Raw genomic sequence first — 24,991 nt, forward strand, 5'->3', positions numbered from 1 at the left:
CAACTATATTCTGTTTCTACATTGGGTTTGATGTGGAATCACTGGTTTCTACCCAGAGGCCATATAAGATGTCATTGTGAGAGGAATGTTAAGATCATGGCAGTTCTCTTCCCACTTCCTCCTTGTGACTCTCTGACCTGGTCAGTTGCTTAGTGTCTCCTCACCGGGATCTACAGGGATTATATGGTGGTCAGACCGCTGCCTCTATAAGCAGAGCATGTTCCTGTTGTGTTTTGTTTTGTTTTGTTTTTTGTTTTTGTCACTGCACAGTTCCTAATGGGCAGGAAGAGTGAGATAAAACACAATTCCTTTACTATTAAACTCCTTCATGCTCTCTTACCCTCCTCCCCCTCCCCAACACATACTTTCTCAGGGACAGCATAAGCAACCAACAGTAAGAAAAGGAAAATCACAGTCAAACCATAAACTCTGCTATTTGTAATCAGTGCATATGCTCTGTGATGAAATTTATGAGTAATTCACTTTCCACTTAAGCCTACCAATAGGAGACCTAATGCTGCCGTCCTGAACACCTAATGAAAGAAGTCAGATGGCAGCACGGCTAGCCCTTGGGGACTCATTTCTCACATCACCAAAAAGTAATTTTCGTCATTTTGGGCCATCTGGTAGCCTGGATTGTGAAGATGAAGTTTCATTTAAGTAGTGCTTAAGAGTGCGGGCCCTGGAGTCTGCCTAGATTCAAATCTAATTTTTGCTGCTCACCGAGCCCCCTCTGGGCCTCAATTTCACACCCATAAATAAAAATCCTCATAGGATATTATTTCCTTCTTATAAAGAAGTTCTTGAGATAATAGTTGTAAAACTCTATGTAGGGTCTTACGTATGCTAAATGCTTAATTAAAGTTAGCTGTTATTAAATTTTTAGCAGTAGTGGTGATGTGAGTATTAGGAGTAATAGTAGTATTTTTCCAATGTCTCCCTGTCTGTAACATAAGCCTTATTAATTCAGTGTTTAAGCTCTAAGGTACATTATCTGGCCTGTCACACACAAAGATGATATTTAGAGGCTTTCCCTTGTAGTTATTAACCAATGACTTCCTCGTGTGACTAGATTATAAGTAACCAGTTTCACGACATCTTGATAACACAACCATGCAATCTTATACTAAATAACACTTTTTTGTTTTTGTTTTTGTTTTTTACTGACATTTGAAGGAAAGATTAAACTATATTTATTTTATCTACATAAGAAAATAAATGTAGGTAACACTTATAGGAAAAGTTTATTTTTAATATGTATAAATGGACATGCTCTCTGATATCCAAATGGGTCCATTCTGACCAGAAAAGAGCTAAGAAATTTTCATTATACTACTCTGTATACTTCCTACCCCATTTGACTGCAGTGGGAAGATTCTCACCTTGCAGTAAGACTCATGCTTTTTCTCTGCTAAGTCTCTAAGGAGGTTCTAAAGCACCATGGCTTCTCACCAAAAAAATTCAGATGTTTTAAGTCCTAAAAGCACTGAGCTCAAATTGGCCACTTCCAGGTTCATAGGACAGTGCTGCGAACATGCTTTTACTTACCTGGTTACACATTCCACTTGCTTCTGTCTCTGCAGTCCCACCAAAGATCTCCAACATCTCCTCGGATGTCACTGTGAATGAGGGCAGCAACGTGACCCTGGTCTGCATGGCCAATGGCCGTCCTGAACCTGTCATCACCTGGAGACACCTTACACCAACTGGTAAGCAGTCCTCCCGTCTCGAACATGCCCCGCACTACCTGGGATAGCCACATGCTTCTGATATCCGTGTGGTTCTGAAAAGCTAGCATCTCTGTTGTATTTAAAACACTAAAAGAGTTGTGACTTAGAAGTTATTTAGGGTCCTCCCTGGTCTTTGGTAATGTACTCATCCCTATAAAGTCTATAACCATCGTACAAACATGTATTTTTTATTTCATTTTTAATAGAACACTCCCCAAAGCAACAAATCTAGAGGCATTCAATGCCTTCAATGACTTAATATATGCCCGAAATGTATGCCAGTTTTGTGCTTGAATGTCTTGGGGCAATATTTTGTATGGATTACATTTACATAGTTCTTTGTGTGTTTTCTGTTTTGCGTTGCTTTTTCACTATTGTTCCCTAATATGCAGACTGTGTGAACAAATCTTTCATGAATAATACAAGGCTGTTGTGACTTCTAATGCCCTATCCTTGACATCCGGCTCTGTGGAGGGGCATCAGGCATGGACTAAGCTACATAAGTTCATTATGGATCCCCACCTATATGGATGCGAATAATTCCCTAAGGCTCAGAAAATTATTTCCTAAGAATGTCTCCCCTCCCCTTTCCTGCCCCCATCACCGTAACTGGGTTCTCAGACCCTGCTGCTTTTGTTCACTTAAATATTTTACCACATTATGAAGGATTAACTACATGCATACTCCTCTACTCTACAAATTATATTTTCTGATATGCAAAACCATGCCTTTGCAAATGGCACAATCTTTGTAGAATTGGTCCTGCTATTTAATTTTTCTAGTAGGACCTCCTGATCAATTATTCTTAAAAACTGTCATTTATTTTTGTAGCTAGCCCCCAACTTTTAACTGATTTATATCTGATATTCTCTTAAAGTTTCTTTATATAGGTATCTAGATAATTTAAATTACAACATTTTAATTTTGGAATGACCACCATGAAAAGTTGTCGTGTGTGCAAGCTAGACATGCAATGGACGCTATCCTGAGATACGTCTAAAAGACCAGTGTCATGTTTAGTCATAGCATCTTTCCAAAAACTCTGTATTTTGTGGTGTGAAAATATGGGCCTCCATTTCATGTTAGCCCTCAAATTAACTTATCAGGTAAGGTTTGGACCAACCTATGGAACAGTCTCTTATTTAGGCAGCTATTCTAATTAAAGGATTCTACTTTCTTAAGAAAATGTTACTCAGTACCCATGCTTGTTGTTCATGTATGCAACTTGTCATTTATTTATAATATATAAAAATAATAAATGAGGTACTTATTTGGGAGCTCAATCTCAAACTCATTTCCTCTCAGACCCACTGTATACTGTATACCTCACATGGAAAAAAATACATATGGAGTATAATCTGAGTATGCACCTCTGGATATCATACACCTTTCCACTGGATTAAACTAAAACTCCAGAGAACATTCTACTTGGATGGAAGTATATTATCCCTCAATCCCACACCACCTAACCCTGTTCCAGGTAGAATTGTTTTTACTGAATGACAATTTGGTATAAAAGCTATTGGCCCGCATTTAAAGATGTTACAAAAGATCTCCTCTGAAATCATTGCATTTACTGTAATGTTGTTTTGAGAGATTGTTAATCTTATTACATAGTTTCCTTTCCAAGGACCCTTTGAAGTAATCCCTCTTTGTTTTCAATACTGCTCTCCTTTTTCTAAGCAATGGTTTGTTTTTTTTATAAATGAACCCAGTGAATTTTTATAAATGATCATGAGTCCTTCATTTTATTGATTGTTACCAAACTTAGAGCCAAATTTATGGCCCATCTGTAAAAGAGTATAGAAAATCATATATAAATTACATGTTAACAAAATGGATTTTAAACAAACTGAAGGATTTTAGGGCATAAAATTCATATACAGACCATACTCTTGCTTTCTTCTTATTTTCTTACCATTATTTTCATATTGTCTCATCTTATGTAGTTAATCTAAATGTCTACATCAATATATTATTTATAATCTTAATTTTTTGTGGAGCAAGAGAAGAATGAAGGAGGATAGATTATATTCAAGTTATAAGCAAGGAATGAACTACATTGATACAAAGATTTATTTTTTTTGCTGCCCTGTGGCCTAGTAAATAGTCTTTGATTTTGGTTTTGGTTTTGGTTTTTTCAGGGGAAAAAATGCTATTGGCAGCCTGAACCCAAAGGTATATGTATAGATAGATAGATAGATAGATAGATAGATAGATAGATAGATAGATAGATAGATAGACAGATAAATAAATAATGAGATAGAACCAGAGTTTCGAGGCCTTTCCAGACTTGACCTAGAAGTTTAGATCTTCAAGGCTAACTCTAGTTAACTTTTTAAATGATAATGAACATGTGATTTGAACCGTGAATAACCTGGCTATCTACAATGTTTCAAGTCAACAAAAGACCAGAGGGCAAGCTGGATCATCAACAGTAAAGGCAGCACTTACAGAATGCTAGAGACTTCACAATCAACTAGAAAAATAAGTGTCTTCACAGGGATTCCCAATAGTCAGGCCAGGGGTCAGCAAACTGTAGTCCCGGGACCAAATCCAGCCTGCCCCACTTTTGTACTGCTTGCAAGGTAAGAATGGTCTTTAAGTGGTTAAATGATTGGAAAAAAAATTCAAAAGAAGAACTCCACTTTTTTACATGCGAAAAATATATGACATTCAAATTTCAGTGCACATAAATAAAGTTTTATTGAAACACAGCTATGCTCATTCATTGACATATTCTCTGGCTGCTCTTGTTCTAAAACAGAGCTGAGTAGTTGCAACAAAGATGTCTTAGATCCCAAAGCCTAAAATATTTTCTCTCTGACCCTTTGTAGTATAGTTTACAGACCCCTGTGCAGGACTGTAGCTTGGAGCACATGACAAGGATTTTCTGCCCTCACCTTTGACCCCATGGGCTTTGGGGGTATTTTCAATTAAGTTTCTAAGGACATCTAAAGGGAAAGAACTTTATTCTTCTATAATCCTCTTTCTAGGCCCTCTCTGTGGGCCAAATTCTATTCTGCCACATGCAAACCCAGCTCCCTGCTGCATTCACAGACTCAAGGACACATTCCAGTTCTCCCTTACGACAGGTATTAATTCCCAAGCCCACTCTGTCATCTCTTTCACATTTGACCTATTAATAAATAACCACCTATCTGATCATGATCATATTGCTGGTGACAAGAGAGAGAATTTGCCTCTACTGTTCTATAAAGGAAACTAGGATTTTTATTCTTTTTTAGTTTTGGTTTTCATGGATTATTTTCCTTCTTTTCAAAATTTGAAGATGAGGTGATCCTATTCAGCCTATAATAGAAAAGCCTTTCTTAGAGATACCCAGAGAACAGGCTGTGTTCCCTCTCTGACAGCAAAGCTACCTGCAGCCCGTGGTCGAGTGAGCAAAATATTCCAGCTAGCTTTGTTCAATTATTAATTGTGTCTTCAGTGCAGAGTGTGACTGCCTTACAGAGGAGATGTACCTGTAATTAGCTGGACCCACAGGGGCATCGAGTCCTGAAAGGGGGAAGACTCCGTGCAGGGTTCACAAGTACTTCATTACCTGTCATTTGATGACAGGAGGGGGAGAAAGGAAAGAGGGTGCAAGATATATTTTTATGAGGAGAAGAATATTTATTACTCCTTAATTCAGTTCTTTTTTTTTTAATTTTAGATTGGGCCATTCTGTTTTTCTTTCTTTTGACATCTGAAATTTCTTTTTCAAGTATATTGCAAGTGTTTTTAAAGATGGAAATTAGAAGAATGGTGAATCTTTCATGTATACAAAATCAAAACACGTACCTGACTTAGACGGAGGAGAAGAGATTGATGCATTTGTTGTTGCCTTTCTTATATTTCTGATTTTTTAACTTTTCTCTCCTTTTCAGTTATTCTGTATAGTCAAAATGATGTGTCACGTATGTGGTTGTTAAATGTGACCTATTTTCTCCCTTAATTAAGTTAGACTTTCATAATCCTATAACTCCCAGAGGGCAATTGCACCGTAGCATGTATTTTCTATGGAGTGTTTGATCTCCCTTCTGTGTGCAATGCTGCTCCCATCTTCATTTAACTTTGTTTCTAAATCTTTTCTTCTCACATTCCAGAGGAAGTCCCTTTCTCAAGTGTAGCTCATAGTGTCAAGATTGCTCAAGCTTACAGAATTTGTGTGCATTTCATTTCTACACAGGTTTTTACAACCTGAGTTGCTTTCTATACCTGAAAAAAAAATTGATGATTTAACCCCTTAGGCTGAGAACAGCTTAGCAGATACTATACAACTTTTTTGTCTAAGCCAGAAGCCAAATTGGACAGCAACACAGAGTATAGAAATCTTACTTATGAAATATTTTGATGGGGTGGGTGGGAAAACGTGCTGGGAGGAGGCAATAGGACTCTGGAGAGTCTGAAATCCTATTTTTCATTGGATGTTGAGTTTTAACCACTTGGTGGGACATTCCCCTTTAATTCATTTCCAAGTTTGAACCCTTGCTGATGGTACTCTTAAACTCCATTAATGCCATAACCACATCTGTCTTCTGGTTTTATAACTCACCCAATTATTAGTATGTCCAGCCTAGACTATGCACTTATTAGTTTGGGAGAAATGTTAAAATAAACTCATTTATTTAAGATGAATTCCAGAAGTATATGTTTCAAGTAATTATCATCTGCTCTTTTCAGTTAGCATGTTAGAATTAGCATGATTTCACACAGAGCGTATGCTATCTACAGTTAAAGTGTCAGTGAATTCTTTCTCTGAGATTTTCTTGTATGGACCTTCCAGAAGCTTCTGTGAGTCAGTCTTGGTAGTATATGGATGTGGAAGAATCAAACCTGCACACTTTGCAGGTAAAGGCTCTTGACCATATAGTGACAATCTAAATGAGAATAATGGTTCTGTTGATTGCTTTCATTTATTTCTTTCATTTTTATTTTACGAAGAGCAGAAAAATAGATAAAAACCTTGCTATGTTTTCTATTCATGGTCTTACTTGTATATTGTTTTAATAATACGTCATCTACCAATACAGAATTATATTCAGATTAATTTTGATCTCCATCTCACAATTTGTTCTTTCGGCAAAAAATATTTATAGAATGCTCACTCTGTGAAAGGACAAAATGAAGAGCAAGACAGACATGGTCCCTGCACACACAGAGCTTATAGTTCAAGAAAGCAGAACATTATACTAATAATTGAATGAATAACCACTTAATAAGATTTATGCAGTATAGAGGAAAATCATAGCCTTCAATAAGACCATAAAACAGGCCGAGATAGCCCAATCTGCCAGGCCAGCAAAGCTCCCCTGAGGGCAGCATATGCTGAGACCTCAAGGAGGAACAGAAACGGTGAAGAAATTAGAGGAGGGAAGTACCCCGGGCAGAGAAAAGGCATATGTAATTATGCATTTAAGAGTCCAGGGGAGCATCTGTATGACAAGCCATACAGATGTCGGTGTTTAGTTATGCTGCTTTTTTAAATGGTTACATCTTTTTAAAGCACACATGTTTTTTTTTTTCTTTTTAATATTCCTGTTTTTTTCTTTCAAAGAACAGAAAATAGATCAATAAAAATCTTGCTATCTATATTTTCAGTACCTTACTTGTATATTGGTTTTAAATATATCATGTAGTATGTACCAGCGTACGTACTTTCCCAGTATAGCAGGCATATGGACAGTTATTTGTGTGTATGAATATATTAAATTTATGTCAGAAGCATGTTCTTTCCCCATACAGATGATTTCACAATACCCTAGTCAAGTAAACATAAACTCTTATTTCAGTAACCTTATCATTTAAACAAGTTAGTAACTTAGAAAATGAAGACTACAAACTCTAACCACAGGACTATTGGCATCCAAACCTTAAAAATCCTGGCAGGACCCACGATAAACTGACACTGTCGACGCTGAAGCCATGAGAGGATCTCTACCACCAGAGGTGATGGCCATTCTGACGAGTGTAGGACAAGTGTCCTGGCACCACCTCATCACCTCACTCTTACCTTACCCACATCTATCATCAGATCCCCAGAATCCTTTTTCTGAAGAGAAAGGAACCACCCTAGATGAGTCCTTGGGGGACTAGCTTGGACTTGAGTATTCCAGTACATTTTGGAGGCTTGGGTAGAGAAGGGGGAATAGCTTAACCACAGACTTTTCATATGACCTAGTAGAACAGAGGAGACCACATCACTCAGCATCTCACCACTTCCAATATTTCTTTGCCACGATTCCAAATAGTATGTTTTCTCATATTTAAAATAGGTCTAAGCATAGAATCTTTGTCAAAGGTTATCATGAGACTTAAAAAGAGAACATGTAAGCAAAGGTCTGATTAGTATTAGCAATTATTGATATTTTTGTTTTATTTATTTTAATTATATTTATCCATTCAGCAGCTTGTTATAATGATAATTTTGGGGGAGACTGATAATTTGATTGAAAGCAACCTCAGTGTCCTCTCTAGCCCATCTGTCCTCCATTCCAACACAACAACCAGGAAGATTTAAAAAATGTTCTTATCAAGACCTGTTTTACTATTTTATACCTTATATTGCATCACATCTCAATCTACCCACCTGCGTTGTTCCTTTTCAAAAAGGCAAGACAACAATGTCTTGTTAGGGAGAGATTTTCTTGTATAGCTCACTTATGTGTCCATGCTTTTCTTAGGGGACAGTTTTCCGAGAGCCTGGCTATGTAATAGCAAGTCCTTTATTAACGGTAGCTATGTAGAACCTATAGGTTGCAAATTATAACACATTATTATTATTTACAAAATTGGCAATGTTTCAGGCAATGTTTGCACTATCATACCAAAAAATGACCTGCAGTGTTCATGAGTGAACCATTGAACAGTAACAGCAGGGCTACACAATAAAAACAAAACAAAAAGAAAACAGTAAGTTATAGTTTTTTGGAGAGGCATATTAAAAAAGATCAAAGTGACTGTGGATTTGTTGAAATGGGCAGATATTACCACAATACAATTCATTAAAGTAAGAGCAGGTTGATTTACTTGGGAGCCAAATAAACCACTATATAGAACTCCCAATGTATTTGATAATGGTTCCCTTATACAAGAGAAAGTCAGGATAGGTTATGTAATTCTTGTGGACAGGCTACAACTAACTTTGAGATCTTGACTGTGGATGTCAGGTTGGGTCTAGCCTAAGGTCCCTCGTGAGATGTCAGAGTAGGTCTGACTTAGGTTCTCGGTAAGCAAGTCAGTCCTAGTTCCCGTGAATCAAGGCATTTACTGAGGGCAGTTGGAAGCAAATGGACCAGAGGACAGGTTCCAAGAGATCCTCAGAGTAGGAGACAAAAATTATCTACACGAGAAGACTAAGAATGAGACCTGGTTTTTCTCTTCCTTTTCATCAGCTGTGGTTTATTTGACACGTTGTTTTGATCCTACCTCCGTAATAACTATCATTTCATTTCCTTGTCCCCATTGTAATTGTCACAGTGTAGGTAAACCAACATTTTCTGTCACCTGTATTTCAACTGTTTTTCAATTGGATCACCTGCTACTCGATATTTCCCCCTGCCGCAAAAATACTATTACTAAATATAAACATGGTCAGTTTAACTTTTCTGCTTAATTTCCCAATTCCCAATGCCTTTCGGATAAAGTTCAAACTACTTAGCATGACATTGAAGCCCTTTATTCGACTTCTTCTCTTATGCCTAAACCCCTAACCACTCAACTTTGTACAGGAGATAATTTACACTATATTTCAAGTGTAATTATCCACTTGCTTTTGGACCCTCGCACATCTTGGTTTTCTTCTTGAAACATGGTTTTCTTATACTTTCCATGTCATCGTTTTGCCAGTATAACTTCTTGCAAGACCTTCAAGATGATACTTCCTCCAGAAAGCTGTATCATAGAACTAATAAAATTGCACATTTATCATGTGCAATCTCTAGATGGAAAGCTTTGTAAAAATATAGAAACTATGTCCAACTCTTGTGTATATTCTCACATTGCTTGGTATAAGTGCTCAATTAATCAACCAATTGAGTTATTTAATTAGGACTTTATTAAAAATAATATTGTTGGGAAATAACTCATATCATAAACTAAATACACACTGATAAGTAATTAAAGCATGAATGAATAGAAAGCAAACTACAAATGATATAATGGAGGGATAGAACTAAAGCTATTCAACTAATAGTTTCATTAATTTCTTGCTGGGAAGGTTTTAGAAATTTCAAGAAAGCTCTGTCTAGGGCCTGATCAATTCCTTTTCTCCGTGTTACCCTGATGTGCTGATTCACTTCTATCTGACTCACGTCATCCACTAGACTACAGAGAATGCTCGGAAATATTCACATTCTTGTATCAGATCCTCTGGTAGTCTTCTCTTTAGCATTCATTTATTATCAGAAATTCTTCTCAGTAGTTATCACATTCAGTAATTGCTTAAATGTTCATTTCCGTTTTTTACTATTTTCTTCATGAAAGCAGGCACCTACATATCTCTAGTTGCATTATAGTGCCTAGCACAGAGCAAATACTTCGTAAATATTTATTGAATGAATAAGTGAATTACTTCTTCTAAATAAATGTCAGACTGTTAGAACATGGTTATAGTTTAGACTTTAAGAATAGAATCTTCATAAACTATAGTTTTGCTCTATGTAATATACATCTCAAATATATATGATATTTTCTTTTGATAAGACACTGAAATTTCTACTACAGATTTATGTATCTGGGGAAGTTTTTGTTTGTTTGTTTGTTTGTTTGTTTGTTTGTTTCAACTGTGTGGCAACAAAGCTTCCAGCACTGTCCCTTGAATGAACTAGGGCTATAGTGGGGGTGGGGGGGTGGGTGCCAGAAGTTCAGGCCCACCCTAGTTTGGATAGTAGAGAACAGTTCACAGGTTGAGTCAACCTAAAAAGGGAATCTCCAGCCATAAGTTGTATAACACTGCCTGTGATTCATTATGAACTATCCCTTCTGTGTGTAGCCACCTGTGGCCTAATTGTCATCTCTAATATTAGGTAACCAATTGGATTTCCAAATCTGTCTGATCATCAGAATTACCTAGAAGCAAAAGTGTTTTTTGTGTGTTTTGTTTTTGTTTTGTTTTAAAGTACAAATTCCCTGGCTCACCCCACTCTTAAACCATCTCTTTTAGTGAATTCTGGGATTCTATAGGAATATAGCCTCCCAGTGAGTGAGATGACCAACCGGGTGAGCAGAATGAAATACAGGAGGGCAAAAAGCTATAAAGGAGTCATTCTCCAACTTTACTGTGCTAGAAAATCACCTGGAGAATCTTGTTAAAAACGCAAATTCTGATTCACTGGGTCTGGGATGAGGCCTGAACTTCTGCCTTTCTAGCAACCATTCAGGTAATATCTGTGCTGTATATCATTGGACCACATTTTAATTATCTTCCTGGATCTTGAGATCAAAGTAGGTTGGAAGATGTATAAATAGTCTAGCACAGAGAAACACATAGCTCCCACAGTGTACACAGTATTCACCAAATATCGTTTGTTCTTTAATATATTTTAATTTCCCTGATCCACCCTAGAAATATAGAGATGGTTCAGAGAATAATCATGATTTTGAGAAATAGGACTGATCCTTGCCTACCAAGGTTGGATCATGATGGACAGACTTGGCATCACCTTGGAGCTTTATAGAAATGCAGAATATTGGACTCAACTCCAGACCAACTGAAACAGAATCTACATTTTATCAAGAGCTCCAGGTGGCTTGTATGCACTTTGAACTTTGAAAAGCCTGAGATGAGAGGTGAAGTGTCTTTGTATGCAGCGAAAGCTGCTTTTCTGATTATTTGAACTGTAGAAATTTAGCAACTGTCCCCCCTTTCCTACTAACTAGTAATCCTAAACTTCATCCCTACGTCCCTTCCCTCCAAATGCATTCCTACCAAAAACACAAAAAACAAAATGGAGTGGAATGGGGTTACATTACTATGCCATTGAATATTTATTGCTTGGAAAGGAGAGCATCTGGTGCTTTATCTACTACATCAGATGCTGCTGCTAAATATTGCAGGAAAAATTTAGCCTAGTGTGTAAAGAAATACTCTCTGAATGACAGTAGCCACTTTTCTCATCATCTTTTATAATGGCTTTATTTGCAAAATGTAGACAATAATATGTGCCCTGCCTGCCTCATACTGTTGCTTTGAGGGATCAAATAAGATAATGAATATGAAAGTAGTTTGAAAAGTGTAAAGCTCTCTACAAGTGTAAGGGATTAAGAGAAAGAGTGAGTTGGTAGAAAGAACACAGAATGTTGAGTCAGAAAGCATGGGTTCGAGTCTGCTCTCCACCGTTAATTGTCTTTGGTGTTTTGGGTTAAGACCTTTAAGCTCTCTATTTCCGTATGTGAAATATGAATACAATGCTTTCTCACCTACCAGGATTCCTGTGTTGCCTCAAGTGAGATAAGGTATATGAAAAGGATTTATTAATGATAAGGCATTATTCAGGTGCCGTTTGTCATTCCCATTATCTTAGATTCTGTGATGCAAAATTAGGCTTAAATTATAGTAGTCACTTTGCTTTGATAGTAGACAGGACTAACTGCAAGACTGAAATACTCCGTTTGACCAACATAAGTAATAAACCAGCCTCTAGACCTGGGGTGTCCAAACTGCGGCCTGCGGGCCAACTGCGGCCCAACTGCGGCCCATGATCCATTGTTAATTGGCCCACAGCAAATTCCAAAAATATATTTAGTTTACTTAAATAAACCAGGTGAGGCAATACGTACTTCACCTCGAGTGAGTGGCCCGGCTGTTTGTGTATTTTACCTCATATGGCCCTTGGTGAAAAACGTTGAAAAAAGTTTGGACACCCCTGCTCTAGACAGTCTAAAGCAGTGGTTCTCAGAGGTGGTCCCCAAACCTGCAACATCAACATCGCTTAAGAACTTGTTAGAAATGCAAATTGTCGAACCCCACATCAGATCTACATAAGTCAGAAACTTTAGGACCAATGATTTGTAGTGTAATAACCCTCTAGGTGATTCTGATGTACAGCAAACGTAGAGAACCCCTGCAAGTAAAGAAAACACATCTTTCTGAGACAGTCAGAATTGTGTGCTATTTTTACCAATCAAGAGTATAGGAACACTTGAGATTCTTTCTGTGTAATAAGAAATCGATAGGAAATTTTGTGATGAGCTGGAGAGAGAGAGAGAGAGAGAGAGAGAGAGAGAGAGAGAGAGAGAGAGAAACTATTTGATATATGAATGCACTATCACATTTTTATGGTTAGACTTTCTGTCACTTTAGATGAAGAGCTTTCGAAGTAAAAACTGCACAGAATTTCCCACTTTGTCTTTTTCCATCTATAGTCTAATAATGTTTGAGGTTAACATATCACTTAAAATGTGCACACATTTCTGAAATCCTCATTCTTCTCTAGGCATATTCATTTTCAAGTCTCCCATAACACTGAATCTGCAATTAATTCTAATAAAACAGAGAAACCTCAATAGGTAACTCAAATGGGTTGCACTGCTGACAGAAAGTATACCAATAAAATTACCCCATGTCACTTAAGAAATATATGTGAGAAGCAGACTCCTTTGCAAAAAGTACCTAGCCATTTCTTTCATCTGTCATCACCTACCTTCTTTTTATGCATCAAATCAGGTATTTTTCTCAAGTTGGTCAACAATTCAAAAGCCCAAAAGGCTTTGTGAAGTCACATGATTGTTAAATTTGTCTGCTGTTGACTAAAGTGTGAAAATCTGGTGAAGAGAAGAGAAAAAGAAAAAAAAAACAACTTTAATAATACAGTTGGCAAATATCAATGCAAATCAGATCTAATTCTTTAAGGTATTCTAGTAATAAAAACTGAAATGTCAGTCTTTGACTGACATCAGTCTTTTTTTTTTTTGGCCTGGTCACTGAGGCTTTATGCTATTCTAGTTGTGGAAAGAAAGATCCAGATCAGGGAATGAGGGATTTGAAAGGCAGACAGGAAAATAGCTACCGAAAGTTAGTCTTCATAAGGCAATCAAAGAGATGTTTTGCATTTTTAAAAATCCCTACTACCCCAAAAATAAATAAATAAATAAAGCCATGGAAAATTGCTTCAAATTACAACAAATTATAAAGTCCAGAATTTCACCTTAAAACAAAGGGCATTCCAAACATAACACATGATATTGAGGACCTAGCTGCCTATAGGTTAGTGTCACTTGGTATGGACACAGAAGTGGGCAACTCTTTGGCCAGCTCTGGAATTTAGACAGCTTACTTTAGGAGCCATCTGGGATAAAATAAGTGAATTCCTCTTGTTTCTTGAAGAAAGAAGAGGTAAACATTTTTTTCTAGCAATGTAATTAATTTTACTAACTATGATGGCTGTAATGACTTCTGTAAGCCCACAAATTTAATGATCATTAAATAAGCCCACATATTTATTTTTTATTTTTTTAAACCGTCACTATAGTGTATTAGTCAGCTTGGGCTGCCATATCAAAATACCATAGACTGGCTGGGCTTACAAACAGATGTTTACTTTCTCACAACACTGAATGCTGGAAATCCATGATCAGGGTACACTATGGTTGGGTTCCGGGGAGAGCTTTTTCCTGGCTTGTAGATGGCCAGTATCTCACCATGTGCTCATAAGACCTATTGTTTGTGTGCACACGGAAAGGGGGAGCAAGCAAACTCTCCAGTACACACACAAAGGGGGGGCAAGCAAACTCTCATGCACTAGTCCCAGCAAGAGGACCCACTCTCAGGAACTCATCTAAACCTAATTATCTTCCAAAGGCCCATCTCCAGATACCACCACAGGGAGGGGTTGGGGTTTGAACCGATGAATTTTGGAGGGACACAATTCAGTCCATAGCACATAATATCTGATCTCATGATGCTGACCCCCTAGACTCCCAACTCATCTGTCTTTCTTAAGAAAGAGTTCTTGGATCATAGACTTGCAATGGCTCTGTTCTCACATTTCTTTAGGATTGGATATATCCTGCAGTTAAATCCTCTTTTAAACTCAGGATATGCAGCCATCGTCCAGAGACCAAATGGGAACAGCATCATCACTCTATTGCTTGCTCCCCTCCCTGAGTCTGAATGTCTTGTCCATAGAGGAAACCCCAGGTGTCTTCTCCATTATGGAAAAACCAGTAGGAGACCCACAGCGTGTCCCATTCCATTATTCCTGTAACACACCCAGGGCAGGCCGAAAGCAAAATTTGTTTTCTATATGTGTGAATAGCTGTAATTTCTACCCTTGAAAGTTGTTAGTGTTTGTTGTTAGAGGAAATGATTCCCCAGGAACGTATTAGACTCTTAAGGCCTCCGCAGCAGGCTGACTTAGCTACCCGGTGTCAGAGTGCATCTGGGGCTCTGCTGAGGTTAGTATACAAAGTTGCTAAGCCTTTAGCAATGCAGAAGCCTATTTCTTGCCCACTTGGGTCTGTTTCTTGTGGTTCTGCCAAGGAAGTGTCTGGCAGCAGCAGTAACCCATAATCTGACTCTGTCATGCTGTGCAAGGGAGGGTGACTGGTGATTAGAGGAGGTATAAAGGGCGGCTGTAAGGCCAGCCTGTAAGCCCGGCATCTTGCTTCCGACCTGATCCTAAATAGAGTCTTGCGGAGATAGCCTAAGAGTTGTTTTACAGTTCCAGAAAATCCGTTTTTGATCTCAGCTGCCCCAGGTGGTACCTTTGTAGGTTCGAACAGATTCTCAGTATCTACCAAAATATCAAGGTAGGGAGCTGGTTCCCTTTCTTTGGGGTGTCTATCTTATATGAGAGAGTTCCATGAGATTCAAACAATGAAAATTACTGTTCAGGTCATTTTTCACCATGTGTACTATTACTATTACTGCTATTACTACTATTAACTACCATCACTAATTACCTCACTAGTATCAACTACTGTTGTTTATGATAGAATGCCTACTTCATGCCTGTCATGTCCAAGGTATTTGGCATTTCCAGTTGCTAATTTTTATAAGAGCTACTGACCAGTCATCCGTGAATGATTCCATGAATCTTCAAAATGTGTTACCAACCCAAGCCTGGAGTGCTATAGGCAATCACTTATGAGTTACTGGGCCTGAGACCGTTGCCAATGGGCAGCCCTTGCTTTACAGGGACAGCAAGATCTTCCAGATATTAATAGGGCCTCTGTATGAAATTATCTCCCTGTTGGCCTTTCATAAGAAACCAATCAAACATATAAGTGATATAAAGATTATACATATATGTAAATGTATATATGTACATTTATACATTTGCTTATATATACATTTGTTTTTATTGTTTTGTATGAATTTGATATTATTGGACCTTCTAGGTTTTTTAAAATAAATATTCCAATACGTTATGATTTCTTAGTTTGCATCAGTAGGAAACTAAGGTACAAAGCTGCATTCTTGAGACCCAGTTATAGTCACAAATCACACAGTTCTTTTTAGTAATGTTTGTCTAACTTTCTTGATATCTGCACCCTCAAAATATATTGATATATTAGTTTTCTAGGGCTGCCACAGCAAATGATCACAAGCACGGTGGCTTAAAACAACAGAAATTTATGTTCTCACTGTTCCGGGGGCCAGAAGTCTAAAATCAAGGTGTCAGCAGGGCCGTACTCCCTCTGAAAATTCTAGGGTAGGACCCTTCCTTGCCTCTTTCAGCATCTGGTGGCTCCTGGCTTTCCTTGATTTGTGGCTGCATAACTCCAATCTCTGCCTATGTCCTCACATGGCCTTTTTTTCCTGTGTCTCCATATCTGGCTGTCTCATAGCTCTCTTTCCTTAAGGGCACCAGGCATTGAATTGAGGTTCCACCCTAACTCCAGGAAGATCTCACCTTGAGATCCTTAAATACCTCTACAAAGATCCGTTTTCCAAATAAGTTCACACTCATTGGTTCTAGGGGTTAGAACTTGGACATATCTTTGGGGGCCACTATTCAGCACACTGCAATCTGCTTTGCAGAGAAAAAAATTCAAGAATAATGAGATTTGAGTGGGAAAAAACCCACATGACTTTTGAAAGGCAAACCGAGTAGTTCCAAGTATTGCCATATTCAAATCAAATGTAATTAGATCTTGCTTTTATTATCAAGTAATCTGAGAAGAGATTTTTATATACTTCACAATTCTCTGAGTTTACCTATAAAGACAAAAGTGTTTATAGAGAAAAACATGAAGCAAACATGCATTGTTGCTAAAAGGATAAAATTAGGAAGTAAGCTAACCTGGGTCGGAGTTTTAGATATGATTTGCTAACGATGACTATAACAAAATGACTTTTTCAGCCATATAATGACCTACAAAATGACTTTCTCATTATTGTTGTGGGAATTAAAGAGATAATGTTCATGGGCACTTCCCATAGTCCCTGACATGGTCAGCTCTTTATAAAGATAGTTGCTGTTACTGTTGTTCCATTAAAATTTCTAATGGAAAAGGGTGTGGTCCATGGGCAAAGCACCAATCCACAAATGACTGTGCTTGTGTGGGAAAAAAAAAAAAAGCAGCTAACCATGATAGATTTTCATTTTTCCTTCACCCCAGTGCTTTAACTCTGGGGGAATTTTTCTGTGTCTTAAGTGGGATTGAACACAATGATAGATCTTATCCCTTCAGACATTGCTTATAATAGATCTGTCAGGTGTCCTATTTAAACCCTAATGGTTTTGCAAATGACAAAGCTTATGAAACACCCAAATTTGAGGTAAAAAAAGAAACAGCCAAGATACTTCAGAGTCAAGCAGACAACGTGAGTTTGGGGCGAAAGATTAACAGGGAGAATGTTTGTTCATAGATGAGAAACAGAAGCCAAGTCTGGCTCAATCTGTGTGATCTTTCTTCCTGCCTGAACATTTTGTCTACACAGCTATAACCTCCACTACCCCTAGGCTAGTGTTTCTCATAACCTTCCCATGTCCTCACCTTATTCTGTGGGTACACTATTTTTTTTCCCCCCAAGGGATGCTTTCCTGTTCCTCTTTCAATGTGTAGAAGGATGTAGGGTACATGATGCAGCTGGGCGGGCAGCCAAACCCGCACATTCGAAAGGCATGTCAGATAGCATCCAGCATTTTTTTCAGCCTGGCTTTCTGCCTCCTCACCTATCCTTCCTAATCTCCTCTTGTGTTCTCCACCATCTTGCACTAGGTAAATATTCTCCATCATTTCCTTTCTTCCTTTTATGCTCTGACTCCAAGTTGGTCTAATCTTAAAGTCAAAGCTTTAAGAAACAGAAGTCTAAGCCACTTCCATCTTTGGGGCATAAGTGCCAGGGAGCCACCCATGGTGCAGTGGGCAGTTGCCAGCACTGCCCCTTTTTTGCTGACCTTGACCTCTTGGTCAAATATGAGTAGAGATGCTGTATGAACTTGCTTCCTTCAATATTATGGACTTCGGTAATTTTCACTTCAGGATCTCCCTAGTCAGCATATATGAAAAGGGGCCAATTGCTTCCAACAACTTGAAGCCAAAGAGAAAAAATAAAGAACATTGCGATGAAGGAATCATTGTTAAGGGGAGTGTGGTGCTCAGAATAATGCCTTCCCCCACAAGGTATCTACATTGTAATCTTTAGAACCTGTGAACATGTCATCTTACATGGCAACAGGAAATTTGCAAACGTGATTAGGTTAGTATCTTGAGATGAGGAGATTATTCTGGATTATCTGGGTGGGCCCAAAGTAATCCTTATCAGAGGAAAGCAGGAAGGTAAAAGTGAGGACAGACATGTGATGACGTATGCAGGAGTTATAGGTGGAGAGAGAAATATGAATAAGCTATGCTGCTGGGATGAAGATAGAGGAGGGGGCCACAAGGCAAGGACAGCAGGCAGCTTCTAGAAGCTGGACAAGGCAAGGAAACAGATTTTCCTCTTAAACCTGCAGAAGGAAAGCAACTCTGCTGACACTCCAGTGAGACCCATCTGGGGCTTCTCACCTACAGAATGTAAGTGACTCATTGTTTTAAGCCACTAGGTTTCCAACAATTTGTTATAGCGGTAATAGGAAATGAATGTATGGAGTGACTCCTTGAGTTGTTTCAGACACTCAGTTATATAAAATTAGCCAGACACTCAGTTATGTAAAATTGGCTTGAGCTTTGGGGGGATGAAAAAAAAATACTGAACATACATCTACAAAATTACTTGTTTTGGCTTAATAGAGAATTGAGGTGGTTTGATCAGTGATATCACCATTCACACATTTTATTCCTAATGACCAATATTCAAAGAATTGTTATGATAAAATATAATACAAAAACATACCAAAGGAAACTTTCCTTTTTTGTCTGTTCATATTCATTCTCTGTCTCTGTCTCTGTCTGTCTCTGTCTCTCTCTCTCTCTCTCCTCTCTCATTTCTTTTTCTCTTTCCTTTTTTTATGATACGCAGAGCACTTTAGGAACTTCCACTACCTGAGGGTAATTGTGAACGTCAATTATCATTGTACCCTTGGAGCCGAGGAGCGCCTCCTCGCAGTAACATTTTCATCGCTTACTGTGATATAGTGCCTAGATTACGTCTATTAAACCACAACTTTGGGGATACTGCATACCTGTTTCAGAATTAAAATGTACTCATTTCAGGTATCGCCTTGAAACTTCCTAGAGAATGATAGGATGGGAAATAAAAGGAGGTTTCATGGTTACTATTAAGTGCAACTTTTAAAATGCTGATACTAGACCTCACCATCAGTGACCTCTGCTAAGACAGCGGGTGGGTAAGCAGTTATTTTGTTTTTGTCTCATTTGGTGAGCATGTGGGATGTCCTTGATTTCTTATGAACCTGCTGTACAGATACATTACTTTTCATCCTAACACTTGATAAAATGTAAGTTACTTGAAGGAAGAGCCGATAGCTACTTTTCTCACTCCCCTTCTCCAAGTTATAGCTAACTAGACTTTGTAGAATGGAAGCATTTGGGCAGCACAAATAAATAAATTCATACTGAATCCTTTAAATAACCATAGCTAACACTGGTACAGTACTCAATGTACAATATGCTTACCCGCTCGTGCTTCAGTTGACCACCCAGTGAGAGGCTCAGTGGGCTCCATATTTAAAGAGGCACAGTGCTGACGCATGGTGACTCCGGACTCGCACAGCCTGGGGTGGAATCTGGCCCCATCACCCCCTGTCTGGGGGTAGTGGAGGAAATTTACTGAACCTCCTCAAGCCCCAGTTTCCTCATCTGCAAAAAATTGTAAGAATAGTTCTTGTCTCATCAGATCATTGTGAGGATTAAGTGAGGTGGAACATACACGGTGTTCCAGCACGGGGCCTGGGACTTACTCAGGAACCTCTTAATCATAGATTGCTGCTAATCTCAGTTGGTGGGGAAGGAAAATGAAGACTAGAAGCAGAAAATGACTTCCCCAAAGTCCCTAATAACAAAATGGAAAATCTGGTTCTTCCCTGCTCTCTTCCCTCTATATGTGTAAATCTCTCTTCTTTTCCTTTGTTGTCTCTTTCCAGTATACACTTTCTCCCTAAACACACACACACACACACACACACACACACACCCTGCTTCACTACCCAGCTTCAGTTGCTGGGGAGAAACACTGGGGATCTCCACATGTGCCTGTCAGGAAGCTGCTAATGGCAGATGACAGCTGTGCAGTGACAGAAGCTGTGTGCTTCCAGGGCCAGCCCCCTGCAGAGAGGAGCAGTTTCACATCCAGCCCTAAAAAGGCACTCAACTTTGTCCTTCCCATGTGAGCCCGTGGCCATCTTCCTGCCCACCTACCACTGTGCTCATGCAGCAGTTGGTTTATCTGCCCTTTACAAACCCACTAAATCCAGGAAATCAGAATACCCCGCTCACACACACACCACCCCCACCTCAGAAGAAGTGGTTCACCAAATCACTCCCAGGCTTGGAAGGAGGCAGGGCTGCCTTCACACTCTGAAGCTTAGCGATAGAGATCTGGATCTTGTGAAATGAAAGGCAGCCTTGAGGATTTGAATTACTTTGCTTATCCTGCTTTCCCCTACAGCTCATCCTCCAAAACAGGCTCTCTAATTTATGATATGATGCAGCCCACATATTGGGATAAGCACAGCATATTAGCTCTGTGGGAGCTGCCAAAAAGGACAGTAGCTATTTTGTGCTTTAGGTTTGGAGCAGAAGAAAATTTGACAAACGGTCCATTTCCCTGGGGGATGAGAAAGCAGCAAGTCCGGGCTAGCCAGACAAGAGCATGATAAAGACGAGGGGAGCACAGACTGAGACTCGTTTTCCCCAAATCTCTCTTTACATGAAGGGCAAACAAACACGGTTCAAGTTGCAAACCCTGCTGTTTGTGATCCGGAACATTCGTGTCACTGCATATGCAGCCAAACAGTTCTCTGAGCAGAGGCTGATCTCAAAGCCTCGTCGTCATTGCCGATGCCCCAATCCTGGCATCACTTTTCAAGGGATTTGTTTTGTATTTGCAGTGTTAACACTCTGAGCAGGGAAAAGATGCCAGCCCTGAGAGCAGCAGCAACACAGCTTGGTAATTGGCTTTTAAATGCTTTTTTGCTTTAAATTGATACCATGGGTCTTCATTTTCTTTCCTGGGGGAATTTCAGTCTTTTGTTTTTCGAAGGGTGACTTTTCCTTGTCCTGTGACAATTAAGGGGCAAATTTACAATCCCTGGCTAAGGAGGGACTCTAACAGGAGATGCCCATTATCCTGCCCAGCGGGCTGTCTAGAGGGGACCTGGAACCAGGAGAGGGGAGAATTAGGTTACAGTTCTGTTTGCCCCCTGACTCTGTCTGTGACCTTGGACAGACCCCTCTTTCTCTCAAAGCATCCCTTCTTTATAAATAAAATGAGAAGCTAGCCTAGAGCTGGTTTCTCAAATTTTACATAGCAATGACCTGGGGATCTTATTAAAATGCAGATTCTGATTCAGCATATCTGGGTAGGGCCATGGATGGTACATCTAAGCTCGCATGTGAAGACCACACTGCTGGTCCATGGATCCCATTTTGAGTAGCAAGGGTCAAGAATGTTGTTTCTCCAAATGTGGTCTACTGACCACCCAAAGTCCTGCTGGGGCTCCTTCCAATACACTTTCCGAATCCAACATCCCCTCACCATCCTTGCTGCTAACCACTATTTTAATACCATCATCACTTGGCTGAACTACTTCAGTAGTCCCAGCTTCCATTTTCTACCCTCTCTATTCCTCACCTAGCCATCAGAGTGCCCTTTTGAAAAAATAAATCAAATCATAGCAGTCCCCCAACCCTAATTAAAACCCTCTAGTCACTCCAGAATATCTTAGAATAAGACCCAGGGATTATTATGACCCCAGGAGGTTTAGTCATTTTACTTTATCACCCCCATCTCCTATCATTCTCTCTCTCTCTCTCTCTCTCTCTCTCTCTAGCTCTAACTTTGTGGTTCTCAACTAGGGGAGACTTTGTACCCCAGGGAACATTTGACAATGGCTAGAGACATTTTTGGTTGTCACAACTGGGTGGGTATAACCAGAATCTGGTGGCTAAAGAGGCCAGGGGTGCTACTAAAATCCTACAATACAAAACAAAGCCCCATACAACAAAGAATTATTTAGCTCAAAATATTAATAGTTCTGTTGAGAAACCTTGCTCTAGTCACACTGACATGCTTTCTATTATTCAAGATCACCAAACTTCTTCCTACCTCAGGGCCTTTGCACTTGCTGTACATCCTCTGACTCAGATATATATATATATATATATGTATATGCCCCTCTTTCTCTCAAAGCATCTCTTCTTTATAAATAAAATGAGAAGCTAGTCTAGAGTTGGTTTCTCAAATTTTACATAGCAATGACCTGGGGATCTTATTAAAATGCAAATTCTGATCCAGCATATCTGGGTAGGGCCATGAGAGAAAGAGTGGTCTGTATATGTATATATATATATATATATATATGTTTGGGGAAACCATTCCATGTTTCCCCAAAAACAAGACCTAGCTGGACAATCAGCTCTAATGCGTCTTTTGGAGCAAGCATTAATATAAGACAGGTATATATTATATTATGTTATGTTATGTTATGTTATGTTATGTTATGTTATGTTATGTTATGTTATGTTATGTTATGTTATGTTATGTTATGTTATGTTATATAGACTGGGTCTTATAGTAAAATAAGACCGGGTCTTAAATTAATGCTTGCTCCAAAAGACGCATTAGAGCTGATTGTGTATATGTGTGTGTGTGTGTGTGTGTGTGTGTGTGTGTGTATAAAATCTCACTTGCACACGTGTATGCACATACACACGTGTGGTATCATAAAGGCCTCAGTTCAAATATAGCATCCTGAGGAAAGCTGTCCCTGATTACCTTAGCTCAAATAGCACAAACTCTCTGCTACTTTCTTGCCATTATGCTATTTTATGTCCTCGTAGCACTATCACTGTTTGAAAGTTTATTATGAGTGTTATTTATGAGATAGTTTTATCTGTAGCCCCACATTGGAATATAAGTCTCATGATGGTGTTCGTTTTGTCCATCTTATTGATTGCCATTAGTGATACTCCTGTACCCTATAAATGTTCCCAGGGCATATTTATTGCTCAAAAGTATATGCTGAATTAATTAACAAATGAATGAACATACAACTGAGTCTACTTGGATATATATTGCTAAAAATGTAGAATTTTAAACCCCACTCGAGAATTACTGAAACACAATCTCTTGAGTGTGGGCTCCCGGAAGCTACATTTGAACAAGCTTTCCTTGTGATTTCTATACACACTGGAGTGTGAGTTTCCCTGGGTTAGATAATAACAACTAACTAACTCCCATGACACACAGGGAGGCACTCACTCCCCAGCCTGCACATGGGTTTTGCCAGCAGACCCACTTCTTTTCTGTCCTGCTGGGAGTAGGTCAGGAATCCTTTCTTCGGTTTTATCTCTGTGGGTGAGAGATGAGGAGGAAGGCCCAGAGCATGACTCTGACCAGAAAGCCTACCCATCCTTACCTTAGGGTTGAATATACCTGGTGTATTTTTCTTAAAAGTTGAAAGAAGCCTGAGGGGAAGGGAGAAAATGACCTTTCCTGAGAAAATTGTAATAAAGTGGGACATTAATAAAGGATAAACAAAAACAATATGAATTTCACCTCAAGATAATGAGTTGCATGGGGGCTTTTAAAAATTGGTGAGACTTTTTTGCCCACAGTCATACCATTGGCAGCGAGATCACAGTCAACCAAAAATCTCCTCAGTGATTTCATACACAAGGCTAATGAGCCATCTATTTCCCATCTTGAATTTCCATCATTTTTTAATGTAAGGGAAAGACGTTATATTTATCCTGTTATGTGCAATCTTCGTAGGTTTGTTTTATCTTTCAACTATTATAATAAGACAGTGATCTTGAAATTTGTCTTTCAAAAATCTAAGTAAAACGTCAATTTTCTGAAGAATTCCCTTGAAATAAAAGAAGAGAGAGGGTTATCTGCCTCTGTCAGTTCAGAAGTAGAACTCACTCTGTGGATACTATTTGACCATCTAATTATGCTAACAGGTAGGAAAATCAACGTTTGGTCCAGAATATTGTGGAAAGGAAGGGCACTAAATTAAACAAAAGCTGCCATCCACCATAAACAGGCACTTTTAGGTGAAGATACAACAAAGCTCTAGAAGAAGCAAGCTATTGACCATGTGTACCCTTAATTACCTGGCTATTGACAGAAATAATGGTGGCATCACACAGAAAATGGATAGCCCTGGGGGCAGGACAGGCTTCTTTCCTTATTTTTTAGAAGAATGTATGAAAAAGTCCTTTCATAAATTCTATGTGGGGACAGTTGACAAGCTTAAACCAGCAAGACCAACTATGGTAGGTATACGAAGAAAGTTTCTAGGAATACCTTACATAAACCTTTATTTGCACCTGTCTCTGGAAATATGGGCATCATACCATACCTAGGCATCTACATTGTCACTTATACCTGCATCGCACTTGGTACATCTGTTTCAGAGAGTGATGGGGGAAAGACTTTCTCTAGTAGACTACTGCCCCACCATCTCCAAGTAAATGCCTGTTACTAACCAAATCCCAGTCAGTGTAGAATGCAAAGGTTAATAGCTAAAGTTGACTGTAGCTCCTTTCAGATTGAAGGTAAAAGAAGAATGGGGTCACCTCCGGCCAAATTGTATTTTCAATTCTAGTATAAAACTTCACAGGGAAACTTCAGTCTAAATGACTCAATGTACATTGACGTGGTTTCTCTCACCCATAGAAAT

General features: G+C 38.9%; 1 protein-coding gene across 2 annotated transcripts in view; it reads left to right on the forward strand.

The window, feature by feature from the left end:
* LSAMP (limbic system associated membrane protein) overlaps positions 1-24,991 on the forward strand; it is a 591,098-nt gene that overhangs the window by 381,311 nt on the left and 184,796 nt on the right. For both annotated transcript variants that reach the window (XM_019734849.2, XM_019734850.2), the window contains exon 3: positions 1,584-1,709. In XM_019734849.2, coding sequence (XP_019590408.1) covers positions 1,584-1,709 — 126 coding nt within the window. The remainder of the gene's footprint in view (positions 1-1,583; positions 1,710-24,991) is intronic.

The sequence above is a fragment of the Rhinolophus sinicus genome, linkage group LG01 (genome assembly GCF_036562045.2).
Source record: "Rhinolophus sinicus isolate RSC01 linkage group LG01, ASM3656204v1, whole genome shotgun sequence".
In the NCBI taxonomy this organism is placed as follows: Eukaryota; Metazoa; Chordata; class Mammalia; order Chiroptera; family Rhinolophidae; genus Rhinolophus; species Rhinolophus sinicus.